Source organism: Muntiacus reevesi, chromosome 1 (genome assembly GCF_963930625.1).
Source record: "Muntiacus reevesi chromosome 1, mMunRee1.1, whole genome shotgun sequence".
NCBI lineage: Eukaryota > Metazoa > Chordata > Mammalia > Artiodactyla > Cervidae > Muntiacus > Muntiacus reevesi.
Window position 1 is genome coordinate 24,135,609 of NC_089249.1, and position 21,273 is coordinate 24,156,881.

General features: G+C 37.8%; 1 protein-coding gene and 1 non-coding gene across 6 annotated transcripts in view; one reads left to right on the forward strand and one right to left on the reverse strand.

The window, feature by feature from the left end:
- Positions 1-21,273, forward strand: part of DENND5B (DENN domain containing 5B) — a 216,848-nt gene that overhangs the window by 99,917 nt on the left and 95,658 nt on the right. For all 5 annotated transcript variants that reach the window (XM_065939734.1, XM_065939709.1, XM_065939714.1 and 2 more), the window contains 2 exons: positions 1,711-1,820; positions 11,152-11,818. In XM_065939734.1, the coding sequence (XP_065795806.1) occupies positions 1,711-1,820; positions 11,152-11,818 (777 nt within the window). The remainder of the gene's footprint in view (positions 1-1,710; positions 1,821-11,151; positions 11,819-21,273) is intronic.
- On the reverse strand, positions 18,765-18,871 carry LOC136156649 (U6 spliceosomal RNA). The gene has a single exon (XR_010661139.1). It is a non-coding gene; the product is annotated as a U6 spliceosomal RNA (small nuclear RNA).

Here is a 21,273-nt window from a genome sequence, read left to right on the forward strand (position 1 = left end):
AAAGGAGAGGGTTTCTTGATGGCTAGGTATTATCTAAGGTGAGATTATCCTTTTGCTATGTCACTGGCACAGTCAGCAGCACAAACCTTAGAACGAGGAGAGAATTTTAGTTTTGCTTTTTCTCTGACTTAAACTGAAGTGAAATGTAACCTTTTTTAATGAAGAAGTAAATAATCTAAAAATTCTTAGTGTTTGCCTAAGAATTTAGTGCCAGCTTAAAGATACCATTTACTCTTTCTGAAATCAGCCATGAACCCTGACTCATTTCTTTGGACATAGTGACTCTAGAACGGTTTCACATTTTCCACTGACTTTTCCCATGTTCACATACCCTACAAGCGTGGTGCAGCAATTGATAAACTTTCACTGGGGACACATTTGACAGTTTCTCTTCTAGCAGTGAAAGCTCTTTACTCTGTTACTTAGAAGACGAAAATATGAGGTAGAAAGAGAGATGGAGTGCTTGCCTAAATAACTAAAAGAAATCCAAAGGAAAAAGATTGTTAGCCAAGGGCCTAAATTAGAAGTAATAGGTTAGTTGTTGCAGCAGATATGTTTAAATTATGTGCCTTTATTCAAAAACACTCCTGTGTGTTTTATATTACATTCTCCAACAAAATTTTAAAGTGTGACTTTTCCCTCCATCTGAGATCTGTTAAGTTTCACACTGAAAGGTGTTTTAGTATACATCATTTAGATTTTTACCAGAGATGGAAACTGAATCTAACCAGGTGTCCACATGTGACTCATGAATTGCTTTATGATATTTTTGCTTGTACAAATACTTGTAAATAGCATTTATCTTTGGATATATCAGCTTGTATTTTGTAATTAGAACCTAAAAAGTAGAAAAAACACAGGAGACAGATGGTATTGCTCCCAAGGTCTTTCTAATTCCTTAATCTCAACTTTTTGACACAGAATTTAAGATCCATCCATATTAAAATATTTTATGAAACTAAGGCATTTGGAGGTAGCAGGTCTCATGGAAGTTAATTTGGTTAAGGACTTTAAAGAACTGAGCTGACAGCTTTTCTGAATTTTGTTATATGCAATGATCAAAGCGTAGCCTTTTACTTTTTCAGGATTTTAACATGTGATGAATTTGGCTTAGAATAGCTTCTTTTTAGAGGTTAGTGTTCTTTAATGTGTCATGTTTACTAAACCAGATAACTCAGTAACAATGTTTCTGATTCTATTAATTCTTGTAAAAGCATGGAGAAGCAGTCACATTCATCAGAGGATTTTGTGGAAACTCAAGCAAACTTACCTCCTTTGGGCACTGCACCGTTAAGTTTATCTATATACAAAATTTCAGAATCTTAATTACAATTAGTTTATTTTGAGATGTTTCTTTAGTGAGTTAAATGTTTCCAAATAGGATTTTTTTTTTTTTTTTTTTGCCATCATGTGTTGAAATGAGGACGGTAATTAGGTCACAGCAAGGATTATTTTAGCATATCTTGATTTTTAGTATCAGTTGTCTAGCCAGGATTTTAAAATTTGTATTCTGAAGTTTTAAATGCACATCTCTTATTAAAAGTTCCTTTTTAGTTGTCCATGAAAAAATTTACAAGCCAGACTATTAGAGGTAGAAATTAAATCAGATTTCAACATTATCACTCAGCATATCTACAAAATAAAAATAAAATTATGACATGCTTTTGAAGAAATTCTAGATATTAACTAATTATTAATTATCTGTTGTAGGTGAAAATTTTGACCAGAGTCCTTTGAGAAGAACATTCAAATCCAAAGTTCTGGCCCACTATCCTCAGAATATAGAATGGAATCCTTTTGATCAAGATGCAGTAAACATGGTATGTGGGTTTTTTCTCCTCTTAAGCCTTCTTTTTATTTTATTAATATGACAGTTGTCATTGTATTTTGAATTTATACGTTATTTCATTTAATTTAGCCCTTTAAATAAAAAAAATTTTTTTAATGGTATTATCCTCATTTTACAGATGTGGAAAATGAAGCTCAGAGAAGTTAAGTTACTTGCCTATGATCCCCACAGCTAATTAGTACATACAACAGACCTTCAGCAGCCCATTTTCTTTTCCTGCCATTAAGCTGTGTGGTGAATTTGCATTATTAATACATAGATGCTTTGATAACAGTGATAATAGTTTGTTTCCTGGAGAGGAGCCTGATGGAAGGTGCATGATTACAGTTTTTATATTTCCAGGAATGTTTTATGATGGGTCTGTAATTTATCATGTTTACAAAGTAAGGTAGGAAAGGAACTTAAGTATCTCATTTAAACATTAGTAGGAATTTGTTTATAAGGAATGTAAAATAATGTAATGAGTTGCCAGTGGTGATTGTAAGTCCCATTAGAGGTTCTTAAAAATTTAGTCGGTCATAATTTTCAGGTCAGTTAGGAACAGTTCTTCCTAGAAGTCTGGAAAATACTTTGTACCTCCATGAACTCTGCAATTATAAAAATCAGGGGGCCCCAAAGTGAGCAAATCAGAGATCAGGCACCATAGGCACAAAAATGATTAAAGGTGGACTAACACACATAGATGTGGTTCTTTTTGAGTATTTTAAAGGTGGAACCAAAAGATCCCATTATGATGTGATACTGTAAGGGAAGAAAATATTTGGTGGATGTCTGTTAGGTCCCTTACATGTTACTTTGACGCACTTGCTTACCATGTGCCCGGTGAGGAGGAGGATTCGTATTTTGCAGAGATTAAGTTAGCTGCCCAGCGTTGTACAGGGAGTGTCAGAGATTAAATCCAGACTGTTTTTACTCTGCATGCTACTTCCCCCAAGAAAAGCTATATATTTTTAATAACTTGGTTTTCACCTGCTCTCAGTGATATATTTCTATATCACAGTAAACCCAGAAGGGAATATTATGGTACCTTTTCTAAGGACAGATGACTAAGGTACATGGTACTTCGACTTTGATTCTTTCCAGAGCATGGTATAGTTACTTCTCTAAACTGTTGCCCTATTTCAGAGTAACAGGAGGTGTCACTTTGCTACAAGTTAATACTGTAGGGCCTAGCCTCATCTTTGGTGAAGATAGCACTGTACATATTAAGTAGAATACAACTGTTAGTCATACTTATGAGACTTGAAGAAGTGCAGACAAGCTTCTAACTAAAATAGTCAGCAAACAGCAGTGACAAAAAATAAATTATCAGCTGCTTATGCCAGAAAATTAATGGAAATATATTAATGATATAAGAGTACCTAAATGAAGCAATGGAAAAATGGATGAGAATGTAAATAGATCATAACACGAATCTTCTTAAATTAGTAATATGTTTCAAAGTATTTATAAGTTATTCTGTGAGAAGTCAGAATGATGTCCAAAACTAGATTCTTATTATCATATGAATCCACAGTCATTTTGAACAAAATGCTACACTTGATGTGTTTTATTAATCATTTGGGTGTCTTAATAGTAAGATATCTGTGTTAATCTTTGCCTCTGTCTAGCATTTATCTTTTGGAGAAGGAAATGGCAACCCACTCCAGTACTCTTGCCTGGAAAATCCCATGGACAGAGGAGCCTGGTAGGCTACAGACCATGGGATTGCGAAGAGTTGGACACGACTGAGCAGCTTCACTTTCACTTTTCACTTTCATGCATTGGAGAAGAAAATGCAACTAGAAAATGCAACTAGGCGAGGCAACCCACTCCAGTGTTCTTGCCTGGAGAATCCCAGGGATGGGGGAGGCTGGTGGGCTGCCGTCTATGGGGTCATGCAGAGTTGGACACGACTGAATTGACTTAGCCGCAGCAGCATTTATCTTTAAAGCTTTCTTGTCTGCTTCCTTGACTGTCTTTAATATTTTCTTTACCTCTTGTCTCTGAGTTATTTTATGTAAATAGGAAACATTTCCCTCTGAAGAATAGACTCGTAGGCTTGTGTTTTGATGCTTAAACACAATACAGCATTTTGTTTATTGCTGCAGATCTAAAAGGATTTGCTAGTACTCCTTGAAAATCTCTGTAATGCATTCCATTAAACTAGTCTGCATTTGGGTCATAAATTTACTGCCCTTAATTTCCTCTTTGATTTATTAGTAAGTGTATTTGTATGAAGCTATAATTTATTCCCACCTAAAGGTAGAAAGCTTTGTTCTTAGCTTTAGCAAACCCCCACTGCAGTAAGTTACTGCCTTCTGTAAAATATCACTCATTCTGCTAACAAAGTGGAGCTTTGAATAAGAATCATTAATTTCATACAAATTAAGTCCCCAAAAGCAATGAAATTTGTTAAACAAACAAAAAAAATCCATGTATATGAGTGCAGTGCATATGTAACAGAAAATAGGTATGTGACATTTGAAATTTTCTGAATTAATTGCTTTTATATCTCTTTTGGTTGTGGATTCACAGATTTTGTGGGGAAAAAAATGGAAATATCATAAAACAGAGAGAGCAAAACAATCATATACCCACCACCCAGAAATAACAGATGTCAACATTTGACAAATTTGCTTCCGATCCATACCTTTCCTCTTAAATGAAACAAAGCAATGCAAATGGAGCTGCAGTTCCCCGCCCCCTCACCCCTCCATTTCACATCTCCTAATGAAATGGATAGGGAGGCCTGGAGTGCTGTGATTCATGGGGTCAGAGAGTTGCAAACACAGCTGAGCGACTGAACTGAACTGAATGAAACCTGTGTATTAGTGTTTGTGACTGACTGTCTATGTAATGTTCTAATAGAGCTTATCCTTAAGAATGTAGTGAACCTAGGAATGGTTAGGAAGAAAATGTGGTCAATACCTTTTTAAGCATGTTCTGTGAAATATAAAGATTCCATTTTGTGTATATGTCCTGTAAATAAAACATCTGATATATAAATTTTGAGATAATTGAAGAGTAATAACTATTATATAGCTCTTTATAAAGCTCAATTTACTGTTTACTTTGATCCCAAAGAAGAGTGGAGTGGAATGATGAGTAAAGAGTAAAGGATACATTGTAACTGGCCCCCTGCTGCCTGTCTTTTTCATTCCCCATACTACAGCTTCTGTTTCTGCTTTCCTTCCTCTCTGGAAGGCTCTTCTACTTCTTCCTCTAGTGAATTCTTCATATTGACATTTCAGATTTCATTTTATTTATTTATTTATTTGTTTATTTATTTATTTATTGCTTTATTTATTTGGCTGCACCAGATCTTAGTTGCAGCATATGGGATCTAGTTTCTTGACCAGGGATTGAACCCAGGCCCCCTGCATTGGGAGTGCAGAGTCTTAGCCACTGGACCACCAGGGAAGTCCCTCAGATATTTAAACATGATTTCCTCAGAGAAGCCATCCTTCACCACCACCTACCACAACCCTTCCAACATTTAACCAGGTCCCCTTAAGATCTCTTGGCACCTTACACCTTTTTATAGCATCATTACAGTTACAGTTAATTAACTGTATAGCTGGTTGTCCTACTCCTTGTCTCCTGCTATAAAGTAAGAACCACTAGGACAGGAACACACACTTATTCATTGTGATAGGTGGCTCAGAGTTAAAGAATTCGCCTGCTTAGCAGGAAATGCAGGTTTGATCCTTGGATCTGGAAGATCCCTTGGAGAAGGAAACGCAACCCTCTCCAGTATTCTTGCCTGGAAAATTCAATGAACAGAGGAGCCTGGCGGTCTACAGTCCATGGGGTTGCAAAGAGTCAAACACTACTTAGCGACTAGACCACTGTATCCTTAGCTTTGCACATAGTTGAGGTTCAGACCATTAAATAAATGAAGGACTATATGCTCACTTACAGAACTTCGCTTCCCCATCTTCGATCAGGTATCACCTCCATTGCAAAACTCTCTCTTAAGCAGAATAGTTAAGTGCTCTGTCTTCTCTGTTCATGAAACACATTGAATACACTCTGTAGCAATAGGGATCACATTATTTTGTAATTGTTGGTTTATATGTCTCTCTTTCCTATTAGAATGTAAGCTCCCAGAAGTAAAGAATTATTTTCATATTTGTCTTCTGAGTTATCAAGATCTAATGCAATATATGACATAAAGTAAATGTTTATTAAATGAAGAAGGAAAAGAGAAGGAAAGAAGGAACAGAAAACTGACTGACTCATTAAGAGTTTTCTGAATAGCTTTTATTTGTAGTATAAGAGAAAAGGAATGGGATTAATAGAACCGTAGAAAATGGGGGAAAAAACTGTTATAGTTCTAGCCACACTGACTAAAAGAGTTCAGAGAGATAATAAGGATATTTGGTCACTCAAACCAGGAAAGGTACACAGCATTGTGAGCCTACTGTGGCTCGAGTAATCTAGCCAGTGACAATCTGGTTAAGTTTTTTAGTTGTGAGAGTTGGGTGGGGAAAGGATATCGTTAGTAAACATCAGTATTAGAGGATAAAAGATATTGATTGTCATGGTGAGCAAATCTTGATTTATACCTTAGAATTATGAAAAATAAACAAGTCATATGATTCTCACTTTTAAAAATGAAAAAGCAATAGCATTTTCCAACTGTGGTTCCCAGATTAGAAATATAATTCTTACTTTTTTTTATTTGTAAGAGAGTTTAAGAGTTCTTAATCTCTGTTATCTGTAGCATAGAAAGTCATTCTTCACTTTGGGCACAACTTTTGGAAAGATTTTCCTGTAAATGTTTGAATGCATGCTAAAGAAAGCCACAGACCCTTAAGGGAATATTTGGCAGCTCTTCAAAAACAGTTTGAGCTTGAATTTAATGGTTTATGATGTCAGGAAAGCCTGACAATTAAATTAAGTCTTTATGTTGACTTTGGAGGTCACTGTGTTTCTGTATTGCCTACTTGATGTATAAAGAGAACCATGGACTGAATGAAGAGATGAACTAAATCTGATCTTGTACCCTGAGCTGTTGTTTCTGATTGTTTTCTTGTTTGTTGATTTATTCATTCATTTAAAAGGTACTTATGTATGCCGTGCACTTTGCTGTGCAGGTTTGAGCTTAGCCTGAGGCAAGACTGATTCAGATCATCCTTCCTGTAACCTTTATTGACTCTAGTAAATGTGTCAGATGAATTTTCATTCATAATCAGTAGAGGATCTCATTGACTTGTTATAATGAAAGCAACCTGATTCTGAAGGCCTAATTATGAAAATATCCTGCCATGGCCTTTTTTTCCAAGATTAGGAATAAGCAAAATTTCCCCCCAACAAATCCAGATATTCGTGTGTTTTATCTAAATCTGTATCTTATTCTGCCCAAATATACGCAGTAATTTAATTTTTGTCAACATACATATATAATAATGATTAAAGCTACTATAGCTGTTTCCAATTCTCATGTTCAGTGATGTGAAATATAAAAACATTTTCACTGAGATATTTATGCTGAGGTTCACAGTTTTTGCTTTTTACCTTTATCAGTCACCATTTATTATGGCCCAAATACTACATTGTTCCATGTGTGGTACTCTTGAATGGTTAGAGCTATTACCAGTCCTTGAGTAGTTTTTCAGTCTAGAGATGAAACTAAATTAGAGAAACGACTGATGTGTGTCATACATATGCAATGCACATATATATACTGTGGTGCAAGGCTTTAACTGCTTCATTCAGTAAAAGCTTTTTAGAGGAGAAGTGACATTTAATGGCATTTATGGGATGAAAATACTATTTTTTTATGGAAAGAAAAATTAAGGCCTCTTTAAGGTAGTTATATGGAGACTTACAGGAAGTAAGGAAGTGTTTTGGGTATCTATAGCTGCGAACCAAACCATCTCAGTGTTACTTAAATGACTTAAAACATAGACTTGCAGTTTTTTCTTCCCCACACAAAGGGCCAGATAGTAAATAGCTGAGTGTTGTGGGCCGTGCAATCTTTTTCACTGTGATTCAGCTCTATTGTTGTAGTACAAAAGCAGCTAGACAGTGCTTAAATGAAGGAGTGCCAATAAGATTGTGTACCAATGAGATTTTATTTTCAAAGGCATGTGGCAGATTGGATTTGACCTAAAGGCTGTAGTCTCTTCATTTAAAACAACAAAGCCATCATTCTGCTTACAGAACTACAGTTTGGGTAGGGTTTGGCAGAGTAGCCCTCCTCTTTCTAGCGGGTGTCAGTTAGGGTGGATTGAAGGCAGAGGACTAGGATTGTCTGAAGGCCCACAGCAGAGTAGGTGAGCTGAAGAGCAGTGGAGGGTGGAGCAAGAGCTGCTGGGGCCGAGTGATGTAGGGCCTCACAGGGGCCTTGTAGTGTGAAGATTTCACCTTCTAACAAAATGAGACCACTAGAGGGTTTTGAATAGTGGCAAGATCGAACATATTTTTTAAGAATCACTTTGGTTGCTATATGAGGAGCAGGTTATTGAGGACAAGGACAAGGAGATCGGTTAACAGGCTATTATATTAAGTAGTCATCCAGATGAGAGAAGAGTATGGCTTAGATTAGAGTGGTAAGAGTAATGATGGAAGTAATTTGTTCCTGAATATATTTTTGAAGGTAGAACTGGTCTTTTTTGATGGATTGGGTAATGGAGTGAGCGAGAAAGGGGTCAAGGGTGACTCCGAGGCTCTGAGCATTCCTGCTGCCTCAGAACCTCTGGGGAAGCCACCACCCTCACGTGCCAGAAGGTTGATGTGCTCAGCAGCACTCTGTTTCTGTCCCTGTCCTGCTGAAAACCCTCCAGAGATTTCTCATCCCCCTTCTCAGACTTCTGCTGTGACTCTCCAAGGCCCTTTGGGGTGCAGTATCTCCTGCAGCCTCTCTCTCCTCCCCGCACCTTCCACTCTGCTTCCCACCCACAGTGAACCTCACCTTCTGTCTTCTGGGCTTTTGCCTGTGCCCTCTCTACCTTCGTTTCATCTCGTTAACACCTGTACTTATCCTCAGGTCTCCACTTGGGCTTCCTTCATTTTTTTCCCCTGTTCATTTGTTATTTTTAGTCACTAAGTCATGTCCACCTTACCTACCTCCTGAGAAATCTGTATGCAGGTCAAGAAGCCACAGTTAGAACTGGACATGGAACAACAGACTGGTTCCAAATTGGGAAAGAAGTACATCAAGGCTGTATATTGTCACCCTACTTATTTAACTCATATGCAGAGTACATCATGCAAAATGCTGGGCTGGATGAAGCACAAGCTAGAATCAAGATTACCAGGAGAAATATCAATAACCTTAGATATGCAGATGACACCACCCTTATGGCAGAAAGTGAAGAGGAACTAAAGAGCCTCTTGATGAAAGTGAAAGAGGAGAGTAAGAAAGTTGCCTTAAAACTCAACGTTCAGCAAACTAAGATCATGGCATCCATTCCCATCACTTCATGGCACATAGATGGGGAAATAATGAAAACAGTGAGAGACTTTATCTTTTTGGGCTCCAAAATCACTGTAGATGGTGACTGCAGCCATGAAATTAAAAGATGCTTGTTCCTTGGAAGAAAAGCTATGACCAACCTAGACAGCATATTAAAAAGCAGAGGCATTACTTTGTTGACAAAGGTCCATCTAGTCAAATCTATGGTTTTTCCAGTAGTCATATATGGATGTGAGAGTTGGGCTATAAAGAAAGCTGAGCACCGAAGAATTGATGCTTTAGTACCGTGGTGTTGGAGAAGACTCTTAAGAGTCCCTTGCACTGCAGGGAGATCCAACCAGTCCATCCTAAAGGGAAATCAGTCCTGAATGTTCATTGGAAGGACTGATGCTCAAGCTTTGGCTACCTGATGCGAAGAACTGACTCATTGGAAAAGACCCTGATGCTGACAAGGATTGAAGGCAGGAGGAGAAGGGGACGACAGAGGATGAGATGATTGGATGACATTACTGACTTGATGGACATGAGTTTGCACAAGCTCCAGGAGTTGGTGATAGAGAGGCCTGGTGTGCTGCAGTCCATGGGGACTCAGACACGACTGAGCAACTGAACTGAACAAAACTGAAGTCATGTCTGACTCTTCTGCAATCCCATGGACTGTAGCCCACAATGCTCCTCTGTCCATGACATTTCCCAGGCAAGAAAGCCGGAGTGGATTACCATCTCCTTCTCCAGGGGATCTTCCTGATCCAGGGATAGGACCTGTGTCTCCTGTGCTGACAGGCAGATTTTTTATCACTGAGCCACCAGGAAAGTGCCTTTTAAGCCATGGTACCTCCCTCTTTTCTCATTTATGTCTTCCTACTGTGTTTTTCCTAGCAGCCTGTATTTACCTTATCACAGCACTTCCCATGGTTTATAGTTTATATATATTTTTAATAGTCTGTTATCCTTATTGCACTGGAAACTCTAGGGGAACAGAAACTGTATTTCTCACCATTGTATCACTATCATAGGGCCTAGCTCAAAAAGTGTTTGTTCACAGTTTGAATGAAAGTCATAACTCTTAAGGGAATTAAATTTTTTGGTAATATGGGGATTTGGGAGAACTTCTAAATCTTGTACCAGATCGATTATTAAATCTGAAATAAAAGAAGAAAAAGTCATAATGTATGGTAAAATCATTCCTATGCAGAAAGCGTATTGTAATACAAAAGTAGAAAGGAATAATTGAAAAATTAATAATGATCATTATTTTAGGATAGTTCAATTATAATTGTTTTCCTTAGTATATTTCAAATTTTTTATAATTTTTCTTGTTTAAAATATTTTAGACTCAATTCTAGTTTTTTATGCTTTATAAAGTATCTTAAATATAGCATCTTTAAGTTTTCAGGTAATTTTGTTCTCAAATTTGACTCAATCCTGGGTGGTTCCCAAGACCTGGGGCAGAATCTCTGCTGGAAATAATCTGAAGTGTTTTGGCTCTACCCTTCTCCTTCAGTAAAGAAAAATCAATCCGTTTTCAACATTTATTTTTCTAAGGATAAAGTATTATATTGTTCAAAAGAGCAAAAATTATACTTTTGTTTTTATTATTCTGTGTTTAACTTTTTCCCGTTTATCAAGTGAACCTTCACCTGTTTCTGTATTCCTCTGAAACATTTATCGACTTTACTCTAAAGAAGTCCTTTAATATTAAATATTTGTAAAGTGTCCTTGCATATTTTGTCTTAAAGTCACGGATACCGCAAATGTCATAAATAAACTAAGGCTCAGAGAAGTTACATGACTTAATGAAGGTCATAAGCTCAGATAGAACTTCACAACCATTTTTCTCTGGTTTGAATTTGTTCATATACTGCCTTCTGATGCTTTTCTTCTCCTTCCTCCACAGTTGTGCATGCCTAAAGGGCTGTCTTTCAGAACACAAACTGACAACAAAGACCCTCAGTTCCACTCATTTATAATTACCCGGGAAGATGGTTCTCGTACCTACGGTTTTGTTCTCACTTTTTATGAAGAAGTTACAAGTAAACAGATCTGCACAGCAATGCAGACACTCTACCAGATGCACAATGCAGAGCATTACAGCAGTGTGTACGCTTCATCCTCCTGCAGCATGGATTCACTGGCAAGCAGTATTGATGAGGGAGATACAACTTCCCTTTTGAAACTCCAGCGGTACAACTCCTATGACATCAGCAGAGACACCCTGTATGTTTCAAAAAGTATATGTTTGATCACACCACTGCCTTTCATGCAGGCCTGCAAGAAATTCCTCATCCAACTTTACAAGGCAGTTACCTCACAGCAGCCACCACCTTTGCCTCTTGAGAGCTACATCCATAATATTCTCTATGAGGTGCCCCTTCCACCTCCAGGGAGATCACTGAAGTTTTATGGTGTTTATGAACCTGTCATCTGCCAGAGGCCGGGGCTCAGTGAGCTCCCCCTCTCCGATTACCCTCTCCGAGAGGTCTTCGAGCTCCTGGGCCTGGAGAACCTGGTGCAGGTGTTTACCTGTGTTCTTTTAGAGATGCAGATCCTTCTCTATTCACAAGGTAGGTCTGCCCTAAATTTTAGGTCTCCCAAAACCAAGTACTTATGCTCTCCGCTACTGGGGTGTATTATTAGGGCCAAATAATTGATAGTCAGTAGTCTTTTCTGTCTTGTGTAAAAGGAGAGGGTTTTAGGTAGGACCAGATGCCAAGACGTTACTTCTCTTTTAGGTGACAATGGCTGTAGAGAAAAAAAAAGGGAAGAAATATAAAAGCATTAGCTTGGCTGACTTGCATATATTAATTTTTTTAATGGAAGTAACCCTTTTTTCCTGATAATACATATTCATTGTAAAAGAAGCATATTTCTCTTTATAATAAAAGTGAGAGAATCCTCTTACTACCAAGACCATGTAGACTTCTCTTTTTTTTTTTTTTTTTTTTTTTTTTTTACAGATTAGTAAAGGTTCCCATCAAAACTCAGCTGACATTGGAAAGGGACAGACAGAATTGTTAACTCTGAAGCTTCCTAAGGTGATCACCTTTGGATCTTTGCCTATGGGTGATTTCATGGAGTGAGAGAAGGGTACAGGCGTGTGAAACAGACACGATTCTCCTAGGTCTAACAGTTCCACCAAAGTTAGATGGAGTTTTTATGTTTTGTTTTTAATCCCAAAGGAAGCTATCGTTGTGATGCTTTTCATTCAAAATTCTCCCAAAACATACTTTAAAAGCAAACAGAATTTGGGTTTTATTTTACCAGTGTACCTGCGATGACTAATGTTGAGCCTAGACTAAAGCACTGGTTCTAGTCTGAACCTGAATTTGCAGAGGAGATAGAGAATAGAGATGCTATGTGTTTTGGATAGTGAATTGACAGAAAATATAAAATAGTACCTGTGCATTGATGGGTGTTTTGAAAAAATGTGGCACAAATATTTGGTTTAGCATTTTGCTAACTTGTATTTAGGCTGGGAGAACTGTAGTGCAGTCTTCTGACTGTTGCTGTCAAGCTTATTTTACCAGTTTCCTTTTTTTCTTTTCTATTTTAAATAATAAATGAGGCTGAGCCAAGTAGGCTGTATTTGTACTTCCCCGTCTTGTGTGTATGTTGACACTGTTTGTGTGTTGACAGCCCTTCATGAGGTTGTATTTTCTTCAGTTTATCCCCATCATGTTCTCTGATAATGTGTTCCAATGTCTCAGTTTTTGTTGTCAGGAAATTCTTCTCTAACGACTAATTTAAATTCTTTCCTGTCCTCGTACTCTCACTTTCTTAGTGCTGGTCATTACCTGCAGATCACCCTTTGGTATCCAAAATATTTAATGTTAAGTAATTCTCTCTTTTCAGTGTCTTCCTTTTTTCCCTGAAAGGATTGGGATTGGAGAGTTGCTTGGAGGGGCAAGGGCTTGGAGCTTAATACTTTCAGGTTTATTAACTTATTAGTAAAAAGAATTTTAGATCCTAAATTTTCAAGAGATCTTCCCAATCATTTAGTTCCATGTCCTGTTCTACCTAGAGAAGCAATTTGGTTTTTGAAGTGAAATTTTGAATATTGGTTTTTGAAGTGAAAACAATCATGGGTTCAAATCTCTGTTCTCTAACTTGTTAACTGAACCTTGGGCAAGATACATAATGTTCCTATGTGTAAATCAGTTCATCTTTATGGAGATAACAGGTTTTTTCTTTCCTCTCTCACTGATTTGTTCTGACAAAGTAAGAAATCTGTGCTGACTAAATGATAGCCAATGTTGTTGTAATTATTATCAGTTTTATCAGTCCTACATAATCCTTTATAAATTATGCACATCTTAAGTTGTGAGAATCTGACATATTCAGTTCAGTTCAGTTCAGTCGCTCAGTCATGTCTGACTCTTTGTGACCCCATGGACTGCAGCACGCCAGGCCTCCCTGTCCATCACCAACCTCCGGAGCTTTCTCAAACTCACGTCTATCGAGTCAGTGATGCCATCCAGCTAACTCGTCCTCTGTCATCCCCTTCTCCTCCTGTCTTCAGTCTTTCCCACCATCAGGGTCTTTTCCAATGAGTGAGTTCTTCCCAGCAGGTGGCAAAAGTATTGGAGTTTCAGCTTCAGCATCAGTCCTTCCAGTGAATATTCAGGATTGATTTCCTTAAGGATGGACTGGTTGGATCTCCTTGCTGTCCAAGGGACTCTTTTTAAGAGTCTTCTCCAACACCACAGTTCAAAAGCATCAATTCTTCGGCGCTCAGCTTTCTTTATAGTCCCAACTATCACATCCTGCATGACTACTGGAAAAACCATAACTTTGACTAGATGGACCTTTGTTGGCAAAGTAATGTCTCTGCTTTTTAATGTCTCATATATTACTGCATTTAAAATATTAACTGTTAAATTAAATAGTCCAGGCATTTGTTTCAGGGTTGAGAACTTAACAAACTTTCTCTTATACTAAAAGTCATGCTTTTTAAAGGGAAAAAACCCTTCATTATCACACTTCCTGTTTTAAATAGCACTGTATGTCTTGGTGCTTTTGCACTGTCTTTCTGTTCTACTTCATTAGCTAATTCCATTTAGTTTATGGAGTCTGTTGAAAAGTTACAATTGATTAATATCTACACATTTATTTCAATTTCAAACTAAGAAGGCAATATTTATGAGCATGTTTTTGTACTCAAATGAGTTTAGTTGGTTTTTTTTTTCTTTTTGAAACTTGGTCTTTGATGCTGAGAAGAAGAATGAATCCTGAGATTGTAGAATTGTACATATATATATTTTTAAAGTGTCATACAAAAAAAAACCTTATAATTTTCTAATCATTTATAGAAATCACTTTGTGTTAGGAATTATATGTTAAAATGCCTTGTACATTTTTGTTTTTCCCCCAACACTTAATCCTCTCAATAGTGAGTTATTACTGCCCATGCTTTTAAGGTAGGGGGAAATTAATGCTCAGCGAAGCTTAGTAACCTACCCAAAATCACATAGCTGTTGGGTAATGTGGTAGAGCTGAGAATGGGCTGGGATCTGTCTTTCTCCAGAATTCTTACCCAATGTTAGCTGTATTGGACACTGCACTTAACCTCTCCTTATCTATCTCATTATTTATTTTTATTTTTTATTTTTAAAATTTTTTGGCCACAGTGCCGAGCATATGAGACCTTAGTTCCCTGATCAAGGATTGAGCCCATGCCTCCTACAGTGGAAACTTGGGAGTCTTAACTACTGGACCGCTGGAGAAGTCCCCATGTCTCAGTATTTATTTTTAAATTATAAACTCACCTCTGAGGGTCTTTTGTAAAGGTTCCATATTAAATAATTGTACATTATCTGTGTAAGTGCACATCTTAACAGCAGGATACCCCAGTTCAATTGGTGGGTTGGGAAGATCCTCTGAAGAAGGAATAGGCTACCCACTCCAGTATCCTTGGGCTTCCCTGGTGGCTCAGCTGGTAAAGAATCCGACTGCAATGTGGGAGACCTGGGTTCAGTTGTGGGGTTGGGAAGATCGCCTGGAGAAGGGAAAGGCTACCCACCCTAGTATTCTGGCCTGGAGAATTTTATGGACTGTATAGTTCATGGGGTTACAAAGAGTCGGACATGATTGAACAACTTTTACTTCACTTCTCCCATTAGAGAAAGAAAGCAGTGAACTAAGAGTTGTTGGGTTGATCTGTACTCTGGTGCCATTTTTCATTTCTCCTGACTGTGTTTAGGGTTTTTAATATATCTGATCATTTCTTGTTCACTGATGTCATAAAATTTTAAAACATTGCAAATGTTGAACAATTACCATGAAAACCCAAAGTGAATAAAAGTATAGATGGATTTCAGTGATGAAGATGTCTTTCTAGACTGATTTGAAATTCTTGTCCACAGCCCATATAAATCTATCCAGTTTGTTGTTTCAAAAGTGTGTAAATCACAGTCACTTTGCAGTGGTAACTAGCTCGACATTTTATTTTTTTATTTACTTATTTATTTTTTCATTTATTTTTATTAGTTGGAGGCTAATTACTTTACAATATTGTAGTGATTTTTGCCATGCATTGACTTGAATCAGCCATGAATTTACATGTGTTCCCCATCCTGAACCCCACTCCCACCTCCCTCCCTATCCCATCCCTCTGGGTCATCCCAGTGTACCAGCCCCGAGCACTTGTCTGATGCATCCAGCCTGGACTGGCGATCTGTTTCACACTTGATAATATATATGTTTCAATGCTGTTCTCTCAGATCATCCCACCCTCGCCTTCTCCCATAGAGTCCAAAAGTCTGTTCTGTACATCTGTGTCTCTTTTTCTGTTTTGCATATAGGGTTGTCGTTAAACATCTTTCTAAATTCCATATATATGTGTTAGTATACTGTATTGGTCTTTATCTTTCTGGCTTACTTCACTCTGTATAATGGGCTCCAGTTTCATCCATCTCATTAGAACTGATTCAAATGTATTATTTTTAATGGCTGAGTAGTATTCCATGGTGTATATGTACCACAGCTTTCTTAGCCATTCGTCAGCTGATCGGCGTCTAGGTTGCTTCCATGTCCTGGCTATTATAAACAGTGCTACGATGAACACTGGGATACACGTGTCTCTTTCAGTCCTGTTTTCCACAGTATGTATGCCCAGGAGTGGGATTGCTGGGTCATATGGCAGTTCTATTTCCAGTTTTTTAAGGAATCTCCACACTGTTCTCCATAGTGGCTGTACTAGTTTGCATTCCCACCAACAGTGTAAGAGGGTTCCCTTTTCTCCACGCCCTCTCCAGTATTTATTGCTTGTAGACTTTTGGATAGCAGACATTCTGACTGGTGTGTAATGGTACCTCATTGTGGTTTTTATTTGCATTTCTCTGATAATAAGTGATGTTGAGCATCTTTTCATGTGTTTGTTACTGGCTAGACATTTTAAGCAGAGAAGGAATTCAAGAGGTAAAAACTCTTTTTTAGGACCCTGAATCAAAAAAGGATACTTATCTTTGAGGCCTAGAAATACTTGGAGCAAGACAGTGGGAAGATTGGAGTCTGATCATCTTTTCAAAGAAACAGTGGAAGAATAAAAAGAATTTAAACAGCAGGGTCTAACTTTTGATACCAGTAATTAAGGTCTCAGGACACTTTTGGACCTTGCTTATGTCCTTTGATTGGTCACAGTGGAAATAAGCAGTTACTCACAGCCCATGCTGCACTGGCTGCCTGTGAGCCTTCACAGTGCTCCTCTCCCTCCCTTCTCTTTGCAAGCTGTGCATGAATTAACCTGGTCAGAAAGTAGAAGCTGCTTGAAGCTTTCTTGTTGGGAGCCTTCTAAACACAGATTGCTAGTTATGCACAACTAAACTTTATAGCTTATTTATTATGGAACTGATAAATCAGAAAAGCAGACTTGATATTTTGATGGCAAAAAATGGATTCCCCTGACCAATATCCAAAAAGCATTAGAATTTTAGCAGCTTGGGCCAATATCTTTATACTATTAGTTTTACATTGTAGTAAATGAAATCTTAATATTAAGAAATTTTTCTTAAAAAATTTTTATTACATATTCAAGAAACTTGGTCAGTTATATGACTAGTACGTATCTCCTTCCAGTTTGTGTTCTTAATTTTCTTTTAGGGATCTTTCGATGAATTAAGATACTCTTAATCATAAGTGATTAAGATGTTCTTAATCATAAATTCCAATTTACTGATCTTCCTTGTGAATTAACTTTGTGTTCTATTTAAGAAATCCTTCTCTGTTCTGAGTTCATAAAAATGGTCTACATTTTTTTCCTAAACGTTTTAAAGTTAGTTTAGCCTGTAAGGCCTTAGTTTCTAAGAAATTGATTTTTGTTTATGTTGTGAATAAGAGATCAAACTTAATATTTTAGAAATATCTGTAACTAGGTATTCTATGCTAGTTATTAGATAAACCATTCTTCACTCTGATCTGAAATGCCACTTCTGCCTTCTATAAGTTTCTGTATATGAAGTTCCTGTGTGTATTTCTGTACAGTAAGTTTATTCTGCCAGTTTTTCAGTCCCTATACTAAATCACACTGTTGTAATTACTACAGCTTTACAGTAAGTCTCAGAATCTTGTAGGATAGTTCTCTTCACCACCTCTTTTTTATTGAAGTTTCATTGAATCTAGTTTTGAGACAATTAACATATTTAGAGTATTATCTCCCCTTCATGAAAATGGTATATCTCTCCATTTATTTATAAGGACTTTCTCTAGTGTCTCTAGGTAAAGATTATGACAACAAAGTAGATGATAGGTGCAAATAATGATGATTTTATTTCTTCATTTTCTTTTTTTTTTTCAATTATTTTTATTAGGTGGAGGCTAATTACTTCGCAACATTGCAGTGAGTTTTGTCATACATTGACATGAATCAGCCATGGAGTTACATGTATTCCCCATCCCGATCCCCCCTCCCACCTCCCCCCTCACCCGATTCCCCTGGGTCCTCCCAGTGCACCTGGCCCGAGCACCTGTCTCATGCATCCCACCTGGGCTGGTGATCTGTTTCACCATAGATAATATACATGCTGTTCTCTCGAAACATCCCACCCTCGCCTTCTCCCACAGAGTCCAAAAGCCTGTTCTGTACATCTGTGTCTCTTTTTCTGTTTTGCATATAGGGTTATCATTACCATCTTTCTGAATTCCATATATATGTGTTAGTATGCTGTAATGATCTTTATCTTTCTGGCTTACTTCACTCTGTATAATGGGCTCCAGTTTCATCCATCTCATTAGAATTGATTCAAATGAATTCTTCTTAACGGCTGAGTAATATTCCATGGTGTATATGTACCACAGCTTCCTTATCCATTCATCTGCTGATGGGCATCTAGGTTGCTTCCATGTCCTGGCTATTATAAACAGTGCTGCAATGAACATTGGGGTGCACATGTCTCTTTCAGATCTGGTTTCCTCAGTGTGTATGCCCAAGAGTGGTATTGCTGGGTCATATGGCAGTTCTATTTCCAGTTTTTTAAGGAATCTCCACACTCTTCTCCATAGTGGCTGTACTAGTTTAAAAATATGGAACGCTTCACGAATTTGCGTGTCATCCTTGCTCAGGGGCCATGCTAATCTTCTCTGTATCGTTCCAATTTTAGTATATGTACTGCCGAAGCGAGCACTATTTCTTAATTTTCTATCTTTGTCACCTTTCTTTTTCTTGTCTTACAGTCCTAACTCGGCTTTTCAGTACTGTGTAGAATGGAATTGTTAGTAGTGGACATCCCTGTCTTTTTCCTGATGTTAAAAAGAATCCTTTTAATGCCTCACTCTTAGCATTTGTTGCGGTGTTTCTGGTAAATATCTTGGACCAGATTAAAGACTTTTCATTTATCCCTAACATGTTCAAAGTTTTTAAAAATCATGAATGCATGTTGTATATTATTGAGTATTCTTTCTGCATCAAGTAAGGTAATCTTGTTTTTCTCACTTTAATCATTTAGCAAGATGAAAAATGTACATTCTGCTCTTATATTCCTGAGACAAACCTGCCTTGGTCATGGTTTTCACATATGGCTTGCTAATATTTTGATTAGAAGTTTTACATCTATGTATTTTATTGATTTGGCTTATTTTTATTTCTTGTAGTGTCTTATGTGGTTTTTGGTATTAAGATTATTCTAGCTTCATAGAATGAGTTGAAAAGTATTCCATTTTGCTCTGGAAGATAAAATGGAGAAAAATTCATTCAAGATTGTCATTATTTGATCCATGACTATTTGAGGGAACCTGTCAGTCTGTTGGTTTTGTTGGAAAGATGTTAAGTACCAGTGCAGTATCTTTAATGGTTTATTTAAGTTTTTCTATATCAATAACCTCAGATATGCAGATGACATCACCCTTATGACAGAAAGCAAAGAAGAACTAAAGAGCCTCTTGATGAAAGTGAAAGAGGAGAGTGAAAAAGCCGGCTTAAAACTCAACATTCAGAAAACTAAGATCATGACATCTGGTCCCATCACTTCATGGCAAATAGATAGGGAAACAGTGAAAACAGTGACAGACTTAATTTTGGGGGGACTCCAAAATCACTGCAGATGGTGACTGCAGCCATGAAATTAAAAGACGCTTGCCCCTTGGAAGAAAAGCTATGACCAAGCTAGGTAGCATATTAAAACCAGAGACATTACTTTACCAACAAAGGTCCATCTAGTCAAAGCTATGATTTTTCCAGTAGTCATATATGGATGTGAGAGTTGGACTATAAAGAAAACTGAGCGCTGAAGAATCAATGCTTTTGAACTGTGGTGTTGGAAAACACTCTTGAGAGTCCCTTGGACAGCAAGGAGATCCAACCAGTCAATCCTAAAGGAAATCAGTATTTCCTTTGAATATTTCCTTTAAGTTCAGGGAATCAGTATTCCCTGAATATTCACTGGAAGGACTGATGCTGAAACTGAAACCCCAATACTTTGGCCACCTGATGCGAAGAACTGACTCAAATGGTTGGATGGCATCACTGACTCAATGGACATGAGTTTGAGTAAACTCTGGTAGTTGGTAATGGACAGGGAGGCCTGGCGTGCAGCAGTTCATGAGGTTACAAAGAGTTGGACATGACTGAGCAACCGAACTGAACTGAAGTGATTTCTCCTCTCCCATCTCCCTCCTACTTCTCCTCTGTCATCATTATCATCATCATCGTCACTATCATCAACTGGTATTTTTGTTATACGCCAGGCCATTGTCTTTGACTGTGATCCCTTATAGCACAAGGATCCTAACAGTTAAGGCAATGTTGGCATATTACTGGTCCCATTGTTATTACTGCTTAGTTCAGTCTGTCATCCTGTTGTATGAAAATGTCTCCCAGGGCATTGCCCTGGGAAGCACAGAGGTATCTGTATAGTAGTTGAGTGTGATCACACACTTGAAAAAAGGCATATAAGTCAGTCCTTTATGCTTGTGTCTCACCTGTTTAGACAGCAGATGTTTCAACTGCCTCTTCTAATTCTCAATTAAGCCATTACTGCGAGGGTGATAAACAGTATCATATGTCCATTTGATGTGGTATCTCTTCACCCACTGTTGGACACTGTGCTATGAAGCATGTTGTATCCCATACTCTGAAAATGTGTAACTTGGCAGCCCACATTGGTGGAGTATCTTCTGTTCCACTCCTCTCCTAGTATTTTAAGCATTTGCATCTACTTCAGACTGCAAAGCCCAGTCTGAAGCATCTATTCCTGGTAGGACCCATTTACAGCCCTCCCACCAGGGCTGCTGGCATTAATCCAGTGTAATCTACTTGCTGGCTATGTGTAGCAGGGCCTTCCCCCCGGGGAATCTTCCCCACAGCCATCTGCAGCCTCTTTCTCTCTTGTTAGCAGACAGAATAGTTCTTGTTGGTAATTTGTGCCTCAGAGGTTATAAGAAGATTATGTATAGATTCAGCCCATTTCTGCATTGCTGAAGTCCTCTAGGTGGGCACTTCAAGGGAGTGTACCAAAAGGTCCACTTGGAGGTCACGGTTACCTCCCAAACCTGAAAGCGGGTTCTTCTGATGAGCGTTAGCAGGTCCTAT